General features: G+C 40.8%; 1 protein-coding gene across 7 annotated transcripts in view; it reads right to left on the bottom strand.

Annotated features, from left to right (window-relative positions):
• Positions 1-18,358, bottom strand: part of LOC126190775 (E3 ubiquitin-protein ligase Nedd-4) — a 197,597-nt gene that overhangs the window by 62,404 nt on the left and 116,835 nt on the right. For all 7 annotated transcript variants that reach the window (XM_049931309.1, XM_049931312.1, XM_049931310.1 and 4 more), the window contains 2 exons: positions 10,680-10,739; positions 6,841-7,135 (listed from right to left, as the gene is read on the bottom strand). In XM_049931309.1, the coding sequence (XP_049787266.1) occupies positions 6,841-7,135; positions 10,680-10,739 (355 nt within the window). The remainder of the gene's footprint in view (positions 1-6,840; positions 7,136-10,679; positions 10,740-18,358) is intronic.

Below are 18,358 nucleotides of genomic sequence, written 5' to 3'. Positions count from 1 at the left end.
TATGAAGTTTATCAGTATGAACAATTAAGACACAACACTACTAATATAACAGGAAAAAATTCACATACAAAGAGCCCTTACAATGAATGAGAAAGTAATATATAACAAATCAATGCAAGTAACAACTCACTGACCACATTAGCTACAAAAACAATGTGAAATAAGAAGAACACAGAATTCTAAGCAAATCTTATTAATATCAAACTGCATACAGATATAACACCACCACCAAAGGACAACCAAAAACACACAGTGACAGTTCGAAACACTTTATACAGTAGGAACGCACACAACCAACACACAGTGAAAGTAAAATGATCAAGTGAAATGTGCTTGAAAATGCTGAAAACTGGACATCCTGTTGTATACAGGACAACTAAGTACAACTCCAGATAACACATGTAAAATAAGAAGATAACAAAATTTTAAGAAGAATCTTATTGAAGTACACCTAGCCTATGTACTTGTCATTCCTCCAACTCTCCCTCCTACCCACATTCCTAGCTGGCAAACCAGTTGCCTCCCTCTGAATTCCGAGCCACTAGCCATCCACCATCAATCCCTCTCCCTGCCTCCTGCCTCTCTCTCACTCTACCCATTCTATCAGGCATTACCACCACTACAACTGGGAGGACCTGCCGAAATGCAGCACTGGCACTTTTCATCCAGTAACTGCATGTAGATACGTAGGTGTTTTGTTTGGGGGAGGTGGTGTGGAAGGGGTTTACTCTAGCTAGAAAACTCATCACTCTGAAAGCTAGCATGTTTTCTTTCTTCTGTACATGCCTACTGATGCCTTGCTGCTTCTGCTTTCCAGTGAATGGTTGTGTTCTAAAAGATGTTTCTTACTTAACAATAAGATAATAACAAATACTCTGTCATATGGTAAAGTATTACAAAACATTATATAACACAATAGGCTACATTCTTATGTTAAAAATATGGTTCGGATTGTTGATATTCTGACTGATTATAATATTTAAATAGCATTTACAGCCAATATAGTCAAAAATATCTGTTATTTTTATGTCATTAAAGCTTCAAAACTATTAAATATAAAAATCTTTTCACATGATCTAAAATGCTCTGTTACTGGCTGATGCTCTGGTAACATCACAGACGAGAGTAAGATGAAGCTACACCTATGTTATAGTAGCGTAGGCCAGAGTTATGAGGTTTTTACGTACTTTTACTGCAAACAGTTTAACTATTTAGTGATGGAAAACACAATTACAACTTTTAAGTACCAATGAAAGGAATTTTGTGACTGCTGATAGTGAAAGCTTTGTGAAAGTTTATGCATTTAAGCTCCACCCAATTACAGCAGTAATATGTGTCCGATGGATGTTCTTTTCCCTGCTCTCTGCAACATAACTAAAATCGCTCTAAACTCAGGAACTGTAGAACTTTTGCAACTGGGGTCCCTACATTATAACTAGATAGTCAATTATAAACCATGAGCTATGATCCAGAGCACAAATTCATCATCATCTTCGTTTCCCCTCCCATCCTCTTCACATGACCAAACCATTTTTATCTATTCTCTTCAATTTTCTCAGTCAACTTGTCCACTCCAACATCCTTCCTAACATCTTCATTTTTCGCTCTGTCTCTCCTCGTCTTCCCTACCATACTTCTCAGAAACGTCATTTCACTGGAGCACAAAGCACAAATCATTCTTGGTAAAACTTAGTGTTTATTTCCTGCAAGACATTCAGCAGAGATACTGCCTCTGTCAGACATTCTGTGGCACAATGGACAGTGCATTTGATTGCAGTATAAGAGGTCACATGTTTGAATTAGGGAAGGGTCAAATATTTTTAAAAGTTTTACATAAAATATGAAAACAGCATTAGTAAGTACTGATTGTAGCAGATGTTTCGGTTGTGGGATGTATTATATATAGCTTCACATCAGTCTTCATCCCAGAAATGTACAAGAGATGATAAATGCATTTACTTTGCGAACAAACAATTCACGTTTTTGGAAAGATATAACCGTATGTCCACAGTAGAATGAGGTTTAGGACGATGAGCTTAAACAGACATAAATCGTGTAAAACATTCAGGTGACACGAAGGTAATGGCTGTGTTGTTTGTAAGTGTTAACTAACATTAGGTGTCTGAAGAAGACTTATTTCATCCTTATGTAAGATGATGAAACTGCAAAATTTTAACAATAGGGATCCTATGTAGGCAGTACGAAGATAAAAAAGTTTCTCTTATGATAAAATGTGTGTGGTCACATTAACTATAAAATATCTTTTTGAATATGACTTGGGTGAGCAGCAATTGCAAATGTCAGCACATGTAAACAGCAAGGGAAAAACAATAATATTCTGTTTCTGATCGGTGTGATGAAATTTTGTAATTTTGATTTGGTTTTCATATAAAAGGACTGTCAAGTTGTTTAACAAATATGTTCAAATGTCTGTTCAGGTTAAGATTTGAACTAGTGATCTATGAACATCATCATACAAAATTCGACGGTTTACCGCTCTAACAACTGAGGTCCAAATAATTAAGGTGGTGTTAGGTAAAATGGCAATATTTTCACTATGAGTTTAATTTCATTAAATGACACTGTTCTCCATTGTAATAATGGGATGACGAGCATATCTCGGAGATAAGATAATATTTTAACTTCACAGTGTAACACATTTTTAACTATGTTAGTGAACTTGTGCATTGATGTGGTGGCAACTGCCCATTTTATGCATCTTCTCATACTCTGGAACATTAAAAAACAACTTTTCAGGAGTTTTTATAGATGTGTTTCTACAGTATGGCACGAGACACCACTTGTAACCCATTTTCCATAAATTAAATTCCTAAATAAGGCATCATTGTGAATTAGCCCTGTGACAGTAGGAGCAGCGAGCTAGCTAGTGATGTACAGGCATCACATGGCTCAAATGGAGTATTTTAGTGAGCATTCGAATTATCTGAATGTCATTTCTGTTTTTATAAAAGAATATTGAAATCCAAAGGGGTGAAAAGCATATTAGGAGTATAAAATGACAGAATTGATCATTTAAGACAGTTGCCAGAAAACAGTAAAATACACTATTATTATATACATAAAAACTTGTATTAAAGACCACTGAAGATGCTTCATACATAAAAAGAAGTGAAATGTGTAATGCACAAATCAGCCATTTAGTTGCACAGACAGACCACATCCCAAAGAGCATATGGACACAATTTATTGGACATAATATCTTCAAAATTTATAATTAATTGCACTTTTTTCTAACCCTCTATGAATCGCATATCCTACTCACAATGGGTTCTTGGTGATTAACGCAGTCATTCCCTCACTAAACCACCTCGTTCACCACGTCACTACCACCAGTGGTTTTGAAAGAAAGGACTATTGAGTTTTACCATTTGTGTGATTTTTATTGGTTGTTGTGGAATTGTTGCCTGCCCATCTGTCTCTGAGTAAACAGATATTCTCGCTGTTTTCTCTCAGAACACAGTCATTTATGGGGCATGAAGAGCAGCACGACATAGGTGCCAATTGCCAGGATTTTCAATTTAAGAAAAAGATTAAATGTGACCTGTTTGCTTTGGGAGAAAATAAACCATTCCCTGTCCTTACTTATGTGAATTTTTATCCACAAAATAGATGAATTTCAACTGTTGCTTACATAAATATGATAGGTTTTTTTTTATTTGTATTATTTAGTGCATGTACCAAGTCAGACAAAAATTAGAGTGTATTCCCCATAAAAAAGAACAACAAGGGTTGGTGGAAATAAGTGCTAACCCACAACAGTGCATTTTGTGTTACTGCACATTTTATGTTTGGTTGAATTGAAAGACAAGAACATAAATGATGTTGTTGTTGACGCAGCTCTCCATGCTACTCTATCCTGTGCAAGCTCCTTCATCTCCCAGTACCTATTGCAACCTACATCCTTCTGAATATGTTTAGTGTATTCATCTCTTTTTCTCCCTCTACGGTTTTTACCCTCCATGCTGCCCTCCAATGCTAAATTTGTGATCCCTTGATGCCTCAGGACATGTCCTACCACCCGATTCCTTCTTCTAGTCAAGTTGTGCCACAAACGTCTCTTCTCCCCAATCCTATTCAATACCACCTCATTAGTTACGTGATCTACCCACCTAATCTTCAACATTCTTCTGTAGCACTACATTTCGAAAGCTTCTATTCTCTTCTTGTCCAAACTATTTATTGTCCATGTTTCACTTCCATACATGGCTACACTCCATACAAATACTTTCAGAAACAACTTCCTGACACTTAAATATATACTCGATGCTAAATTTCTCTTCTTCAGAAACACTTTCCTTGGCATTGCCAGTCTACATTTTATATCCTCTCTACTTCGACCATCAACAGTTATTTTGCTCCCCAAATAGCAAAACTCCTTTACTACTTTAAGTGTCTCATTTCCTAATCTAATTCCCTCAGCATCACCCGACTCAATTTGACTACATTCCATTATCCTCGTTTTGCTTTTGTTGATGTTCATCTTATACCCTCCTTTCAAGACACTATCCATTCCCTTCAACTGCTCTTCCAAGTCCTTTGCTGTCTCTGACAGAATTACAATGTCATCGGCGAACCTCAAAGTTTTTATTTCTTCTCCCTGGATTTTAATACCTACTCCGAATTTTTTTGGTTACTTTACTGCTTACTCAATATACAGATTGAATAACATCGGGGAGAGGCTACAGCCCTGTCTCACTCCCTTCCCAACCACTGCCTCCCTTTCATGTCCCTCGACTCTTATAACTGCTATCTGGTTTCTGCACAAATCGTAAATACCCTTTCACTCCCTGTATTTTACCCCTGCCATCTTCAGAATTTGAAAGAGAGTATTCCAGTCAATATTGTCAAAAGTTTTCTCTAAGTCTACAAATGGTAGAAATGTAGGTTTGCCTTTCCTTTATCTTTCTTCTAAGATAAGGCGTAAGGTAAGTATTGCCTCACGTGTTCCAACATTTCTACGGAATCCAAACTGATCTTCCCCGAGGTTGTCTTCTACCAGTTTTTCCATTCGTCTGTAAATAATTCACGTTAGTATTTTGCAGCTGTGACTTATTAAACTGATAGTTTGGTAATTTTCACATCTGTCAACACCTGCTTTCTTTGGGATTGGAATTATTAAATTCTTCTTGAAGTCTGAGGGTATTTCGCCTGTCTCATACATCTTGCTCATCAGATGGTAGAGTTTTGTCAGGACTGGCTCTCATTGTAGCTAGAACTTTCTAGTGGTACATATGAAACTACCTGTTACTACCATGTGATGCATTCAAAGATGCGACAGATAAAGTGATCACACTAATCTCAACTAAACTGGAATATTATGAAAATAACATATTGCTACTCACCATAAAGATGACATGGTGAGTTGCGGACAGGCACAGCAGAAAGATGATTACACACTGAGCTTTCAGCCAAAGCCTTATTCAGAAAAGAAAACACACATTCACACAAGCAAGCACATTTCACAAAAACTTGACTTATCTCTGACCCCTCTGGTCAGAATGCAACTGCCACATTAATGAAAGCAGCAATCAAAGCAACAACTGCATTCTGGCCTGAGACAGCAGTCATGTGCATGAGGTGTGTTGTTTATGTGAAACACTGTGTTTCTTTTCTTTTCTAAAGAAGGCTTTTGCCGAAATCTGAATGTGTTCCAGTCTTTTCATTGTGCCTGTCTGCAACTCAATGTGTCATCTGTACGATGAGAAGCAATCTATCCTTTTCATAATATTGTTAAATTGAGGGTTAGAACTTTCTTCTCCTGACCACTTCAGTTATTTGTTGTTCAATATTAGCATGTGACTACTTATGATACTGACTGTATCACCACACTCTAGTTAAGTTCCATCATTAATTCAGTAGCACTGAAAGGACGGTTTACTTTAGACATGTTTTTGTCCTGCGCAATCTGATGGAGAATTACTTGCAGAAATGTTTTGACCATTAGAATTAGTGAACACAGACAATGGGTCCTATTCTGATAGCAACCATGAGACTGAGCACAAAGTTTGCAGCGTTAGTTCCATTTCTTTCCTACCTAGAGCAGTCAGAACACAAGAACATATCTGTAAGAAGCTGTTCATCCACTCCTGTCAAGTTTGTAAGTTTTGATTAACTGTGTCACTGTTGAAGGTTGAAAAATCATCACACAGTAAATATACCACAAAAATAGGTCCTTAAACACTGGAAGATCCAGATTGGAATATCAAGAATATTCTGAGGATAGACTGCTACTCTCGTCATAAATGTGAGAATGCTGAGTTGCAGACAGCCACAATTAAAAGAGTGTTACATATAAGCTTTCCACCAAATCTTTCTTCAGAAAAGAGAAATGCACACATTCACAAAAGCAAGCACATCTCATACATATATAGCCACTACTACCTCTGGCCATAGTGGCTGGAGGTAGTGGACAGATTTATGCAAGTTGCACTTGCTTTTGTGTGTGTGTGTGTGTGTGTGTGTGTGTGTGTGTGTGTGTGTGTGTGTGTGTGTGTGTGTTTTTATCTCTCATTATTCTGAGGAAAGCTTTGATTGAATGCTTTACGTAATAGTCTTTTCATCATGCCTGTTTGCAACTCAATGTATTACCTTTATGGGGAGTAGCAATCTATGTTTTCATGATACTCTCAGACAGATCCTTAGTAACGCAAGCAGTTGTGTTTCCTTTTTGTCAACTTCTGCCCGAAGAAATAATTTTAATCCTAGTTCTCAACAGTTTAATTCTCAGGCTAAGACCAAATGAATAGTCCACAAAACAAGACAACGTGGTATCAAACAAAAATTAAATTACTGCCACGTAAAAAGAAATTTTATACTAACTGTGATCTATGAAAAATATCCGGCCATCAGTATGAACACGCTCTTCCCACCCCTCTGGCAGAGGGCCCAGCTCATCCTCTGGTTTTCTGACTGGTGGAGCTGTCTGATTAGGCATAGGACTCGCTCTACCTGTTCTTGGATCAACCCACGTTGTAGAGCGTTCATTGTGGTCAATGAAAAACACACGACCATTGGGTGCCACCTGCATAGACCAGCCTACAGGTAAGCCTTCTGCATTAATTGTATTTGTTTGATTTGCACTAGTCACAGACACACGCTGTTCAGACGGTGATGACTGTAATGGAAAAAACAAAGAAATCTGGTGTTACTAGTAAATTGAGAGTAATGTGTGCACTATGGTTAGTTAATCACATAATATACTTACAAAAAATTAAATTAATTCTTATATCACAAGTCACAACTTTTTACCCATGCACAAACATAACAATAGGCCTATTCAATGCTACGTAATTTCATATGAATATTCACAAATAATATGCCTCTTGTCAAATACAAATATGCATTAATGGCTTGCGAATTCAACAAGACTCATCTCACCTTACCTCAAGGAAAAAATCTATTATTAAGCCGACTGTACAGTAATAATGATCATAATGATTAAAAAATAAATAAAAAAAACAAACAGAAATTACATCCAAGATGGAGAGTTTTAATTTTACAATCATGGGCAGCTGTTGAAATTCGATACGCCACACTGTTATTGACAGATTGGACCTATCAAGATATTTTACCTGTGTACTATAAGAACACTGAAGATTAAATTTTACTGCCACAAAGGTGGCATCAGAAACATTAAGTGACGTGGAGGGATAGAAAGGAAGAAGGATGAGGGTTTAACATCCGATCAACATCGAGGTCATTAAAGATGGGGCACATGCTCAGATTTTTTTAAGGATGATGAAGGAGATCAGACATGCTCTTTCAAATGAACCACCCCAGCATTTTCCTGGAGCAATTCAGGAAAATCACATGTGGATTTTGAACCGTTATCCTCCTCACAACGAGTCCAGTGTGCTAACTACTGTGCCAGTTCGCTCAGTTTGGAGGGATAGAGAGGACTGAGAAACATGAAACTGATATTGTAAATTTCAAAAAAGGCTTTAGAAGTGTGCGCATATTAATTACCACCTCTTAACCCTTTCATTGCTACAGACATGCTCCCTGCATCCCGTGCGGTGTTCCTGCTGGTATAAAATATTTATCATTGAATCTTTGGTAAAATATTAGGTGAAAAAATTTGATTTTTACCCATCTTACAGTCTGATATCTTCACTCAACAAAGAACTGAATTTCTCTCTGTTATATGTCATAGTTTTACTATACCAAATTAAATAAAACATTGGGCAAAATTTTAAAAGAGTTTGCAGATGCAAAAACACATTGCATAAACTAGGCATATGGTTTATTTTAGCCCATCATCGGAGTGAACAAAATGTAGATAAGGTATCAAAATTTTATGCAAAATTGAGAGCAGATTGGTATCTCATTTTTTCTTGTGATATTGGGCTATATCCTGCATATGTTTGCATGCAGTGTGCTCATTTACATCCTTATGCGTTGTGAATCATTCAGTCATAGCAATTGTCATGTCTGCTGAGACTTCTCTATTCATCAAAATATGAGAGTAACGTGTCCATGACAATGAGAGGTCAGCAGCTCAGGATGCATACAGACATCCATTGCACTACAGGAAAACCCAAGCGGCACACGAATAAGTGCCCACAGTGCCTGGGGGTATCGGTGTAGCAGTATATCTATACAAGCCCACAGCAGTGAAAAAGTTTAATAAATTAACACACTCCTGTGATGTCAGCTCTGAGAAGATACTATTGGGATGTAAGAGAAGAAAATAATCAACTTCCTCCTTCCATAGCAGACAGAACAGGAATCAAAATTGCATTCATAATGCCTACTACAATGCTATACTGATACAGCTTGCTGAGTTGTTACCTAGTTAAGGTTGGCAATGAGTGGAGAGAATCCATACTGGCCCAGTCACACAACTTCTGCCGATTTCTCAGTCCCCATAAAAGTACCAATTCATGTAGTGCATATAGTATGTGATCTACCAGTTGAGGTTAAATACAGTAGAAACAAGAACAAGGAAAGAATGAAATTTAAATATTCAAATGCCCATAATGAAGAATATCATATTTTAAGGTTTAAGATTTATGGAACAGTAACTATAAAAACAATTCAAGAAGAAGTAATCACTTTGTGGAATATACTTTAAAACCACAGACTAAACTTAATATTCCAATAAAATAACACAATTTGATATGCTGCATATGGAACTCTAATTTACATGAGTTGACAGGAGGAGTGCAACCAGTATCAGACCATGCCTGACCGAAGCACCAAGGTTGACTATTTTGACAGCAGATTTGCTAATGGCCATGTGCTGATGGTACTGTGTTAAAGGTAAATGGTCTATATGGTAATACAAAATCTTGTACATGCACATATACACAACAAAATTAAATTATTCTGAAAGTGCTTAGTAGATAGTAGGTTACACTACCATTCACCTCTCACAATAAATAATACAAGTATAACACGGTATTGTATTCAAAATATCTTAATTGAAATTAATGCAGAGGTTGAGAGAAAAATTACATAGACTGAAGCAGAAACATCAATTACTCTCATGAGAAATTTTTAAATGACATGATCATTTTAGCAGGACAAGACACTGAATTACGACTGAGTCATATGATAAAAACTACTGTATTCCATGTATAATACATTACAACTGTAATCTGATGAATTTCCTATACAGTAAAGCAAGATTTAACTTATGCATTTCGCTACTGTAAAATTCTGATTCTGAAACCAACCGAACCTAATTTATTCCAATCCAGGAGAAAGCTTCAAGATAGAAGGTTATATCTAATTAGTAAAAACTTGTTTTGAAATAAATGATGAATGAAATCTTTACTCTGCAGTTGTGTGTGCTCTCATATGAAACTCACGGCAGATTAAAACAGTGTGCCGGACCAAGACTCAGACTTGGGGTCTTTGCCTTTCACAAGCAACTGCTCTATTGACTGAGCTACCCAAGCATGACTCATAACCCATCTTCACAGCTCTACTTCTGCCAGTAACACATGTCTGGCCTACCAAACTTCACAGAAGCTCTCCTGCTAGATTTGCAGGACTAGTACTCTTGGAAGAAATGGTACTGCAGAAACATGGCTTAGCCACACCCTTTGTGATGTTTTCAGAAAGAAATTTTCACTCTGTAACAGAGTGTGCAACAATGTGAAACTTCCTGGAAAATTAAAACTGTATGCCGGACGGAGACTAAGTTAGGACAATGGTCTTTCGCAGACTCTGGGGATGGGTTGTCAGTTGTCTTGGGTAGCTCAGTTGGTAAAGTACAGCCCACAAAAGGTAAAGACCCCAAGTTTAAGTCTCAGTCTGGCACACAGTTTTAATCTGCCAGGAACTCAAACAAGATGACATATTATTTATGCAAATACAATGTAATGATAAGATATTGTTCAGTCACTTTAAGGTAAGCATATTTTCACACAGCAACCGATACATATATTGATATGAGGACAGATGACTAAAGAATAGAGTAGGCATCAAACAGCTTACAAGTGCTTATGAAAGCTCAATTTATACAAAATATTTAATCAGAGGGTATGGGAGATTTTTACCTGCTAAGAGACAAAATCTAAGTATTCTGCTGTTTTCAATGCCTCTTCTATTTGATTATCAGTAGTATGTGTGTTTGATACATGTTTGCAAATTTTATCCAATCACAAATATGGTAACCAACAAATCAGGCAAATTACATGTTGACTTCTCACCGTTTGCGATTCCCTGGGAGATGCTGCCGGACTAGGAGCTTCAGGAATTGGCTCACTGTTCTATACCAAAGAAAAAAATATTGTAACATCTGTTTTTCATTGGAAACACTTATTTACTTCACCCTTACATGAAACACTAAAAAACTGTACACATTTATAACGAATATTAACACTAATTGGAAATTAATATTCACTAAAATTTGTATCAACAAGTGTTCACGCAGCATTCCACTAATGCCTTCGTACAACTGCATTTATTGCAAACTGCATTTATTATGAAAAATATTAATCATATGTGACATTTTCCACTATTTTTCAGTTTTCCAAAACAATGTTGTGTGACTTATCATATCCATGTTAATGGTGGTTGAACTTCGTGGCTGTCAATTGAATTACTTGAAGTAATGACTGTGCAAGAAAGAAAATATGGAGGAAATAATAATTACAAAAATGTGACAAACTTCATATATTTTTAAAAAAGTGAGACTGAGTGAGGTAAGTACAGAATTGTTCATTATGAAATTGATCCACATTGCTATGAGCCAGCCCCTGTGTTTTTAATCAATTTTTCATTAGTCTGAAATAAGCATAGCAGGATGACTGCTTTTTCCACACACTCCCATTTCTTGAGATTTCCAACAATTTTTTGAAGTTATTTAATCTTTCTTTTGTAGTTCATTACTTCTGATCCTTTATCATCCACTGAATAGTATGTTTCCCAAACATACTAACACACACCATACTACAATCTCTGTTATAAGTAACCATGGAAAATCCATGATGGAAAGTAACAATATTATTGAAAGGATAGTTGCTACTCACCATATAGCAGAGATGCTGAGTCACAGATAAGCACAACAAAAATCTTGTCAGCAAATGAGCTTTCAGTCAACAAGGCCTACATCCATCAGAGATCGAACACGAACACGAGCGCATCCTGACTCTGACCGCTGAGGTCAGACTGCAAGCGGTTGCGCATGACAGGAGATGCAACTGGATGGTGGGGGTAAGGAGGAGGCTGGGGTGGGTAGGGGGAAGGATAGCAGGGCAGGGGGTGGGGATGGTAAAGTGCTGTTTGTGGGATCATACAGGGATGAGGTGGGGAGAGGACAGGGCAGCTAGGTGCAGTCAGGAGGTTATTAGACAGAGGGAAGAAGGGGGGGGGGGGGGGTAGCGGAAAAGGAGAGATGTGAAAAGATGGTGGTTGCTTGGGTGAAATAGAGGACTGTGTAGTGCTGGTATGGGAACAGGGAAGGGGAGCAAGAGGTTAAGGATAAAGACTAACGGAGGTTAAGGCTAGGAGAGTTACAGGAACTTACGATATATTGCAGGCTGAGTTTCCACCTGCCAGTTCAGAAAAGCTGGTGTTGGTGGGAAGGATCCAGATGCCACAGGCTGTGAAGCAATCACTGAAATGAAGAACACTGCATGGGGTGGCACGCTCAACAATGAGGTGGTCCAGCTGTTTCTTGGTCACAGCTTAATTCGCAGATCACATGACTGATTTCACAGGTAGCCCTGCCTTTGATGGGATAGGCGATGCTTGTGCTAGGTGGTGGTGGGAGAATGTCTGGAACGTGTCTTGCATGTAGGCCTATTACGGGGCTATGAGTCATGAGGCAAGGGACTGGAAGCAGGGATTGGGTAGGGACGGACGAGGATATTGTGTAGGTTTAGTGGGTGGCGCAATACAATTGAGGGAGGGGCGGGAAGGATAATGGGTAGGACATTTCTCATTTCAGGGCACGGAAGGTAGTTCCCTGGCAGAGAATGTGATTCAGTTACTACAGTCCTTGATGGTACTGAATCACGAAGGGAATGCTCCTCTGTGGCCGTAAGGTGGGATTTTGGGAGGTGGTGTGTGACTGGAGAGATAAGGCAAGGGAGATCTATTTTTGCACAAGGTCAGGATGGTAATTACGTCTGTGAAGGTCTCTGTGAAATCCTTTGTGTATTTGGAGAGAGACTGCTCATAACTACAGATGATATGGCCCCGAGTGGCTAGGCTGTATGGAAAGGACTTCTTGGTGTGGAATGGGTGGTTGCTATCAAAGTGAAGGTATTGCTGGTGGTTTGTATTTTTGATGTGGATGGTTGAGTAGGACCAAGTAAAGCAAAGGGGGAGAATGTGTTGAGGTTCTGGAAGAATGTGGATAGGATCTCCTCATCCTTGATCCAGATGACGAAGATGTCATCAATGAATATGAACTGGGTGAGGGGTTTGGGATTACGGGTGTTTAGGAAGGATTCCTCTAGGTGGCCCATGAATAGGCTGGTATAGGATGGTGCCATGCAAGCTCCCATAGCCTTACCCCATATTTGTCTGTAAATAATGCCTTCAAAAGATAAGTAATTTTTGGCAAAGATACAGTTGGTCATGGCAATTAGGAAGGGGTTCATGAACTTTAGGAAGCATATAGAAGATGGAAGTGTGGGCAATGGTGGTGGTGGTGGTGAGGCGAGAGGTTTAGTCCAGAGAGATGTTCTGGGATGGGCCTAAGGATTTAAGGATAGACTGGGTATCCTGCTGGATTTTTGGAATGGGATCACTTTGGTAGGATTTGTAAGTGAATGAATCAGACAGCTGGCTTCCACCAGGTAACCCTTGCAGTTTGAAACAACAGTGGTAGATCCTTTGTCAGCACGTAGAATGCTAAGGTTAGCATCAGTTTTTTGGTGATGGATTGTGATTCTTTCCGCAGACTCAAGGTTAGTTTACATGTTGAGTGATTTGGGGAAGGATAGGGAGGCTTGATGTTAAGAAATTCTGGACAGTTACGAAGGGGTGATTTGGGGGCAGTGGGGGTGGATCACAGTTGAATGGAGGAGTAAACCGACTCAGGCAGGGCTCAACATTGGAATTTGGTTGAGTCTGATTGGTAGGGTTGCTGGCAAAGAAGTGTTTCCACTGTAGGGACCAGGAGACATTAACAAGTCCTGCATGATTGAATTTCGGAGCAGTGCAAAAAGTGAGGCTTTTGGAAAGGACTGATACTTCGGCAGGGCTAAGGCTTTTGGAGGAAAGGTGCACGACTTGTGTTTTGGGTGTGGATTCTGCGTGGTTGTAGGAGGGAGTTTTGAAGTGTGAGGTAAATGTAATAGGTCTTCACTTCATAGCTGACAAATATGCTTCGCAGACCATCTACATTTACCTCACCCTCAAAAACTCCCTCCCACCATCATACAGAACCCAGAACCTAAACAGACCTGAAACACAGTCATGAACCTTTCCTCCAAAAGCCTTAGCCCCCACAGAAGTATCTGTCCTTTCCAACGGCCTCATCTTTTGCCCCACTTCCAAATTCAATCACGCAGGACTGTTAAAAACCACCTCTCCTCCTCCCACTCCCTGCAGTGGAGAAACTTTTTCACCAGCAACCCTACCAAGCAGACTCAACCTAAAGCCAACCGTTATCCACCTCCACTGTCCCCAAATCACACCCTTCTAACTTTCCAGAATTTCTTAACTTTGAACCTCGCCTCGCCATCCTTCCCCAACTCCCTCAACATATAAACTACCCTTACATCTGCAGAAAGAACTGCAATCCACCACCTAAAAACTGATCCCAATCCTGTAAGTCTGCTTGCTGACAAAGGTTCCAGCACTATTGTTTTAAACTGCAAGGATTAACTGGCCCTAGGACTCTGCCAGCTATCAGATTAATCCACCTACAAACCCTACCAAAGTGACCCCATTCCAGCAGGATCTCTGGCCTCTCCTTTAATCCTTAGGCCCATCCCAGAATCTCTCCCTGGACTCAACCTCTCTCCTCACCACTAGCATTCTCCACACTCCTACCTTCTACATGCTTCCTGAAGCCCATAAACTAAACCACCCAGGATGCCCCATTGTGGCCAGTTACTGTGTCCCCACAGAGAGAATCTCTGCTCTCGTAGACCAACACCTTAAGCCTATAATCTGCAACCTACCCTCTTATATGAAAGATACCAACCATTTCCTCCACAGTCCCTCCACAGTTGCAGTTCCTTTACCACATGGTGCCCTGTTTGTCACTACTGGTGCCTTCTCTCTTTACACTAACATCCCTAATGCCCATGGCCTTACCACGATTGAACACTGCCTTTCCCGACAGAGTCCAAACCTACAACCTCCTTCCTAATTGTCATGACCAACTGTATCCTCACCCACAATTACTTATCCTTTGCAAGCATTACACAGAATTAAACTTGGGGTAAGGCTACGGGCACTCGCAATGGCACCATCCTACACTAATCTATTCATGGGTAACCTAGAGGGATCCTCCCTGAACAACTAGAATCGCAAACCCCTCACTTGGTTCAGAACCAGAACCTCAACAGCTTCTACCCCATTTGCTCCACCTGGTCCTACTCAACTGTCCAAATCAAACCTACCAATCACCAGCAATACCTCCACCACTTTGACAGCAGCCACTCATTCCACGCCAAGAAGTCTCTTCCATACATCCCCACACCCAGTCACATCTGTAGTGACGAATCGTCCCTCTTGAAATACACGGAGGATTTCACTGAGGCTTTCATACACCTTAATAACCCTTCCAACCTTGTACAAAAACAGATCTCCCAAGCTTCATCTCTCCAGTCACACACCACTTTCCAAATTCCCATCGTCCAGCCACAGAGGAGCTTTCCCTTTGTGACTCAGCACCAGCTGGAACTGGAGCAACTGAATCACAGTCTCCACCAGGGTTTCAACTACCTCTCATGCCTTGAAATGAGAAATGTCCTACCGACTATCCTTCCCATCCCTCCCACAGTTGCATTCCACTGCCCATCAATCCTACACAATATCCTCACCTGTCATACCCCTGTAATAGACCTAGAGGCAAGACGTGTCCCATACATCCTCCCACGACCACCCTACTACTCCAGTCTGGTCACAGGCATCACCTACCCCATCAAAGGCAGGGCTACCTGTGAAACCAGTCATGTGATCTACAAGATAAGCTACAACCACTGTGCCACATTCTACATTGGCATCATAACTGACAAGCTGTCTGTTCGCATGAATGGTCACCGACAAATTGTGACTGAGAAACAGCTGGACCACCCCACTGCTAAGCACACGGCCTCAACCTTCATTAGTCTTTACCCTTACCCTCTTGCCCCCTTCCCTGTTCCCATTCCAGCACTACACAGTCATCAATTCCACCAACACACCCACAGTCTTTCTAGCACTCTCCTTTTCCGCCAACAACCCCCCCACCCATCGAATCCACCTTGCTATCCCCCCCCCCCCCCCCTCTGCGCCATCCTCCTCCTTACCCCCAACACCAAGCTGTGTCTCCCATCATGGGCAGCTGCTCTCAGTCTGACCTCACCAAACACAAACAGAGACTGCAGTTGTGTGTGAGAGTTGTGTTTGTCTGACTGTGTGTGCATACGTTCTGTTTGCAATAAAGGCCTTGTGGCTGAAAGCTCATTTTCTGACAGTCTTTTGTTGTGCCTATCTGCGACTCAGCACCTCTGCTATATGGCGAGTAGCAACTATCCTTTTCATAATATTGTTCTAAGTAATCATATAAAATAATAACCAAATATTGCTCATTTGTTCAAAGCCATTGATATCTTTTTTTCCACCTTATGATAGCTTTGGTATCTCAGCCCAACATGTCTGAAGGCCCATAGGGCAGTACGAACATCGATGACGGCCAATGGGAGGCACTGCTGTAATTGTGGGCACTGTAGTCGCCGATGTATGCGCCACTGTGGTCCCCACCTGTCCAGCCAGCCTACCAGGGTCGCGGCTGTCCTATAAAGCCAACAGTGCAGTCACCCCTTCCATTAGTTGTGATTTCCCTGCATTACTGTAAAGATCTCACTACACCTCATTATCTTGGTTCCAAATTTGCTTTGTTTAATATTCAATCTATGTTTGCCTTTTGGACTTGCTATTCTATGGTGCCACCTCTGTTATCTATCTTTTTTTTTTTGTATTTACACTTCTTGTTCTCTGGTGAACTGCCATCAGTGCTCTCAGCCAACTGTACAGCCACCATTGGTTCTGAAGTTATTCCTGGACTTTCCCAATTCTGGTCACTATAATGGCAATAACGTAAAAGGTCAGCAGTATACTAGGGACTCCGAGCTCATGCATCTCAAACTGCAACAGCTGCACTTGTAGCAGCACGTTGCAACAGCAGTTCCAATGACAATTTCAACATTTGTTGAATCACTTACAGGTTCTCAATCCATCCACGCTATGGCCATTTCTGAGGTGGTGTGCTGCCCAACCAGAATTCCCATAGTTTAAATAGGCAAGATAAGACTGGGACACTTATTTGTAGCAGCTGTAACAGCATTCACCACTTTTCAGGTTTGGATGACACTCCAATGTTTGCTGTTCTTTTTATGGGGATCCCCAGACATGTTTTTCTTGCCACAGAAATTCGTTCCACTCTCTAACCTGGTTGTGCTCACATTCATGGAGATGTGTTCATTGCTGTGCAATTCACAATAATTCCATGTGGTCGCAATGCACCTCGAGTTTCATCGGAACCACAAACAGCCTGATCAGCCATGCTGCTCATAGGTGATTTCGGAAAGGTTGAATCGACATTGCGATTTCACTTGGGCAAAACCTGCTTGCAAAACTTTATATCCAGATTCACTGATTCGAGATGACGATGTCCAGTTGCCTCCTGATACTGAAGTTCGCACTGTACTCCTCAAACTCGTCAACCCTTCCTAAGATACTATTTTGAAAATCATGCACTCTTTTGAGATCACACAGTCTGGAAACTAACACCTCATGGCTTGACCTCAGGTAGTGGCAGTCCAGCCCCTTCCTCAGAGATGGGATTCTTGCAAGTCTTTTTTCCACCAGCGGTGCAATAATTCATGGATTACGGATGTCTCCAAAGCCTCTGAACAACCTGTTATGCCCTGATTTCAAAGCACACACCCTCATGCAGACTGTTCAGATTGCTGGGCGCACTGCACCTGTGGTGGGAAAGATGAGCATCTATGCACTGTTTGTTGTCAATTGTCGACACAGCTGGATGCCCCCTCCCCCGCCACACACACACACACACACACACACACACACACACACACACACACACACACACACACACACACACACACACCATTGTGGATAGTCCACCATTTCAACCACTCCCCATCCAACAGAGAAGCAGATAATATGGTCCATAAGTTTCAACAGCAAATGCTGAAAGTGGTGGGCACGTCCACCACAATGGCTGCACTCACATTGTTCCTCAGCTTGTAATAGTACGGTGGAGCTCCTCTATGGGTGGTAACCACACACTGTCCTCCAGCAGCACCACAGCCAACAGAACCACAGAGTGTTCTAGCAGATGCAGCTGTGTGGGCACACTCATTTGAGGGCAAAATCCTTGTCGGTGCCAGCCACGGTGGTAACCACCCACAGGCGGCATCTTACAACGGTGGACACAGTAATGCTGGCACTCGAAGCAACTTGTCCAAACCTACCAGCTGTTCCATTTCCACTGCCTGGAACACCCATTATTGCACCCCCACACCCGCCAAGATACAAATTATATTTTCAGGCCCCAGCAGAGGGAGATTTGGCATCTTGGCCTGGCATATTTGTAGACATGCCGGATGGTATGGACATCTATGACAGCCACTAGGTGCAGCTGCTCCAATTGTGGGAATTACAGTCACCGACGTAAGCACAGTCATAGGCCACATCT

Source organism: Schistocerca cancellata, chromosome 6 (genome assembly GCF_023864275.1).
Source record: "Schistocerca cancellata isolate TAMUIC-IGC-003103 chromosome 6, iqSchCanc2.1, whole genome shotgun sequence".
In the NCBI taxonomy this organism is placed as follows: Eukaryota; Metazoa; Arthropoda; class Insecta; order Orthoptera; family Acrididae; genus Schistocerca; species Schistocerca cancellata.
The sequence above is the reverse complement of the archived record's forward strand: the minus strand, read 5'-3'. Positions and strand labels throughout refer to the sequence as shown.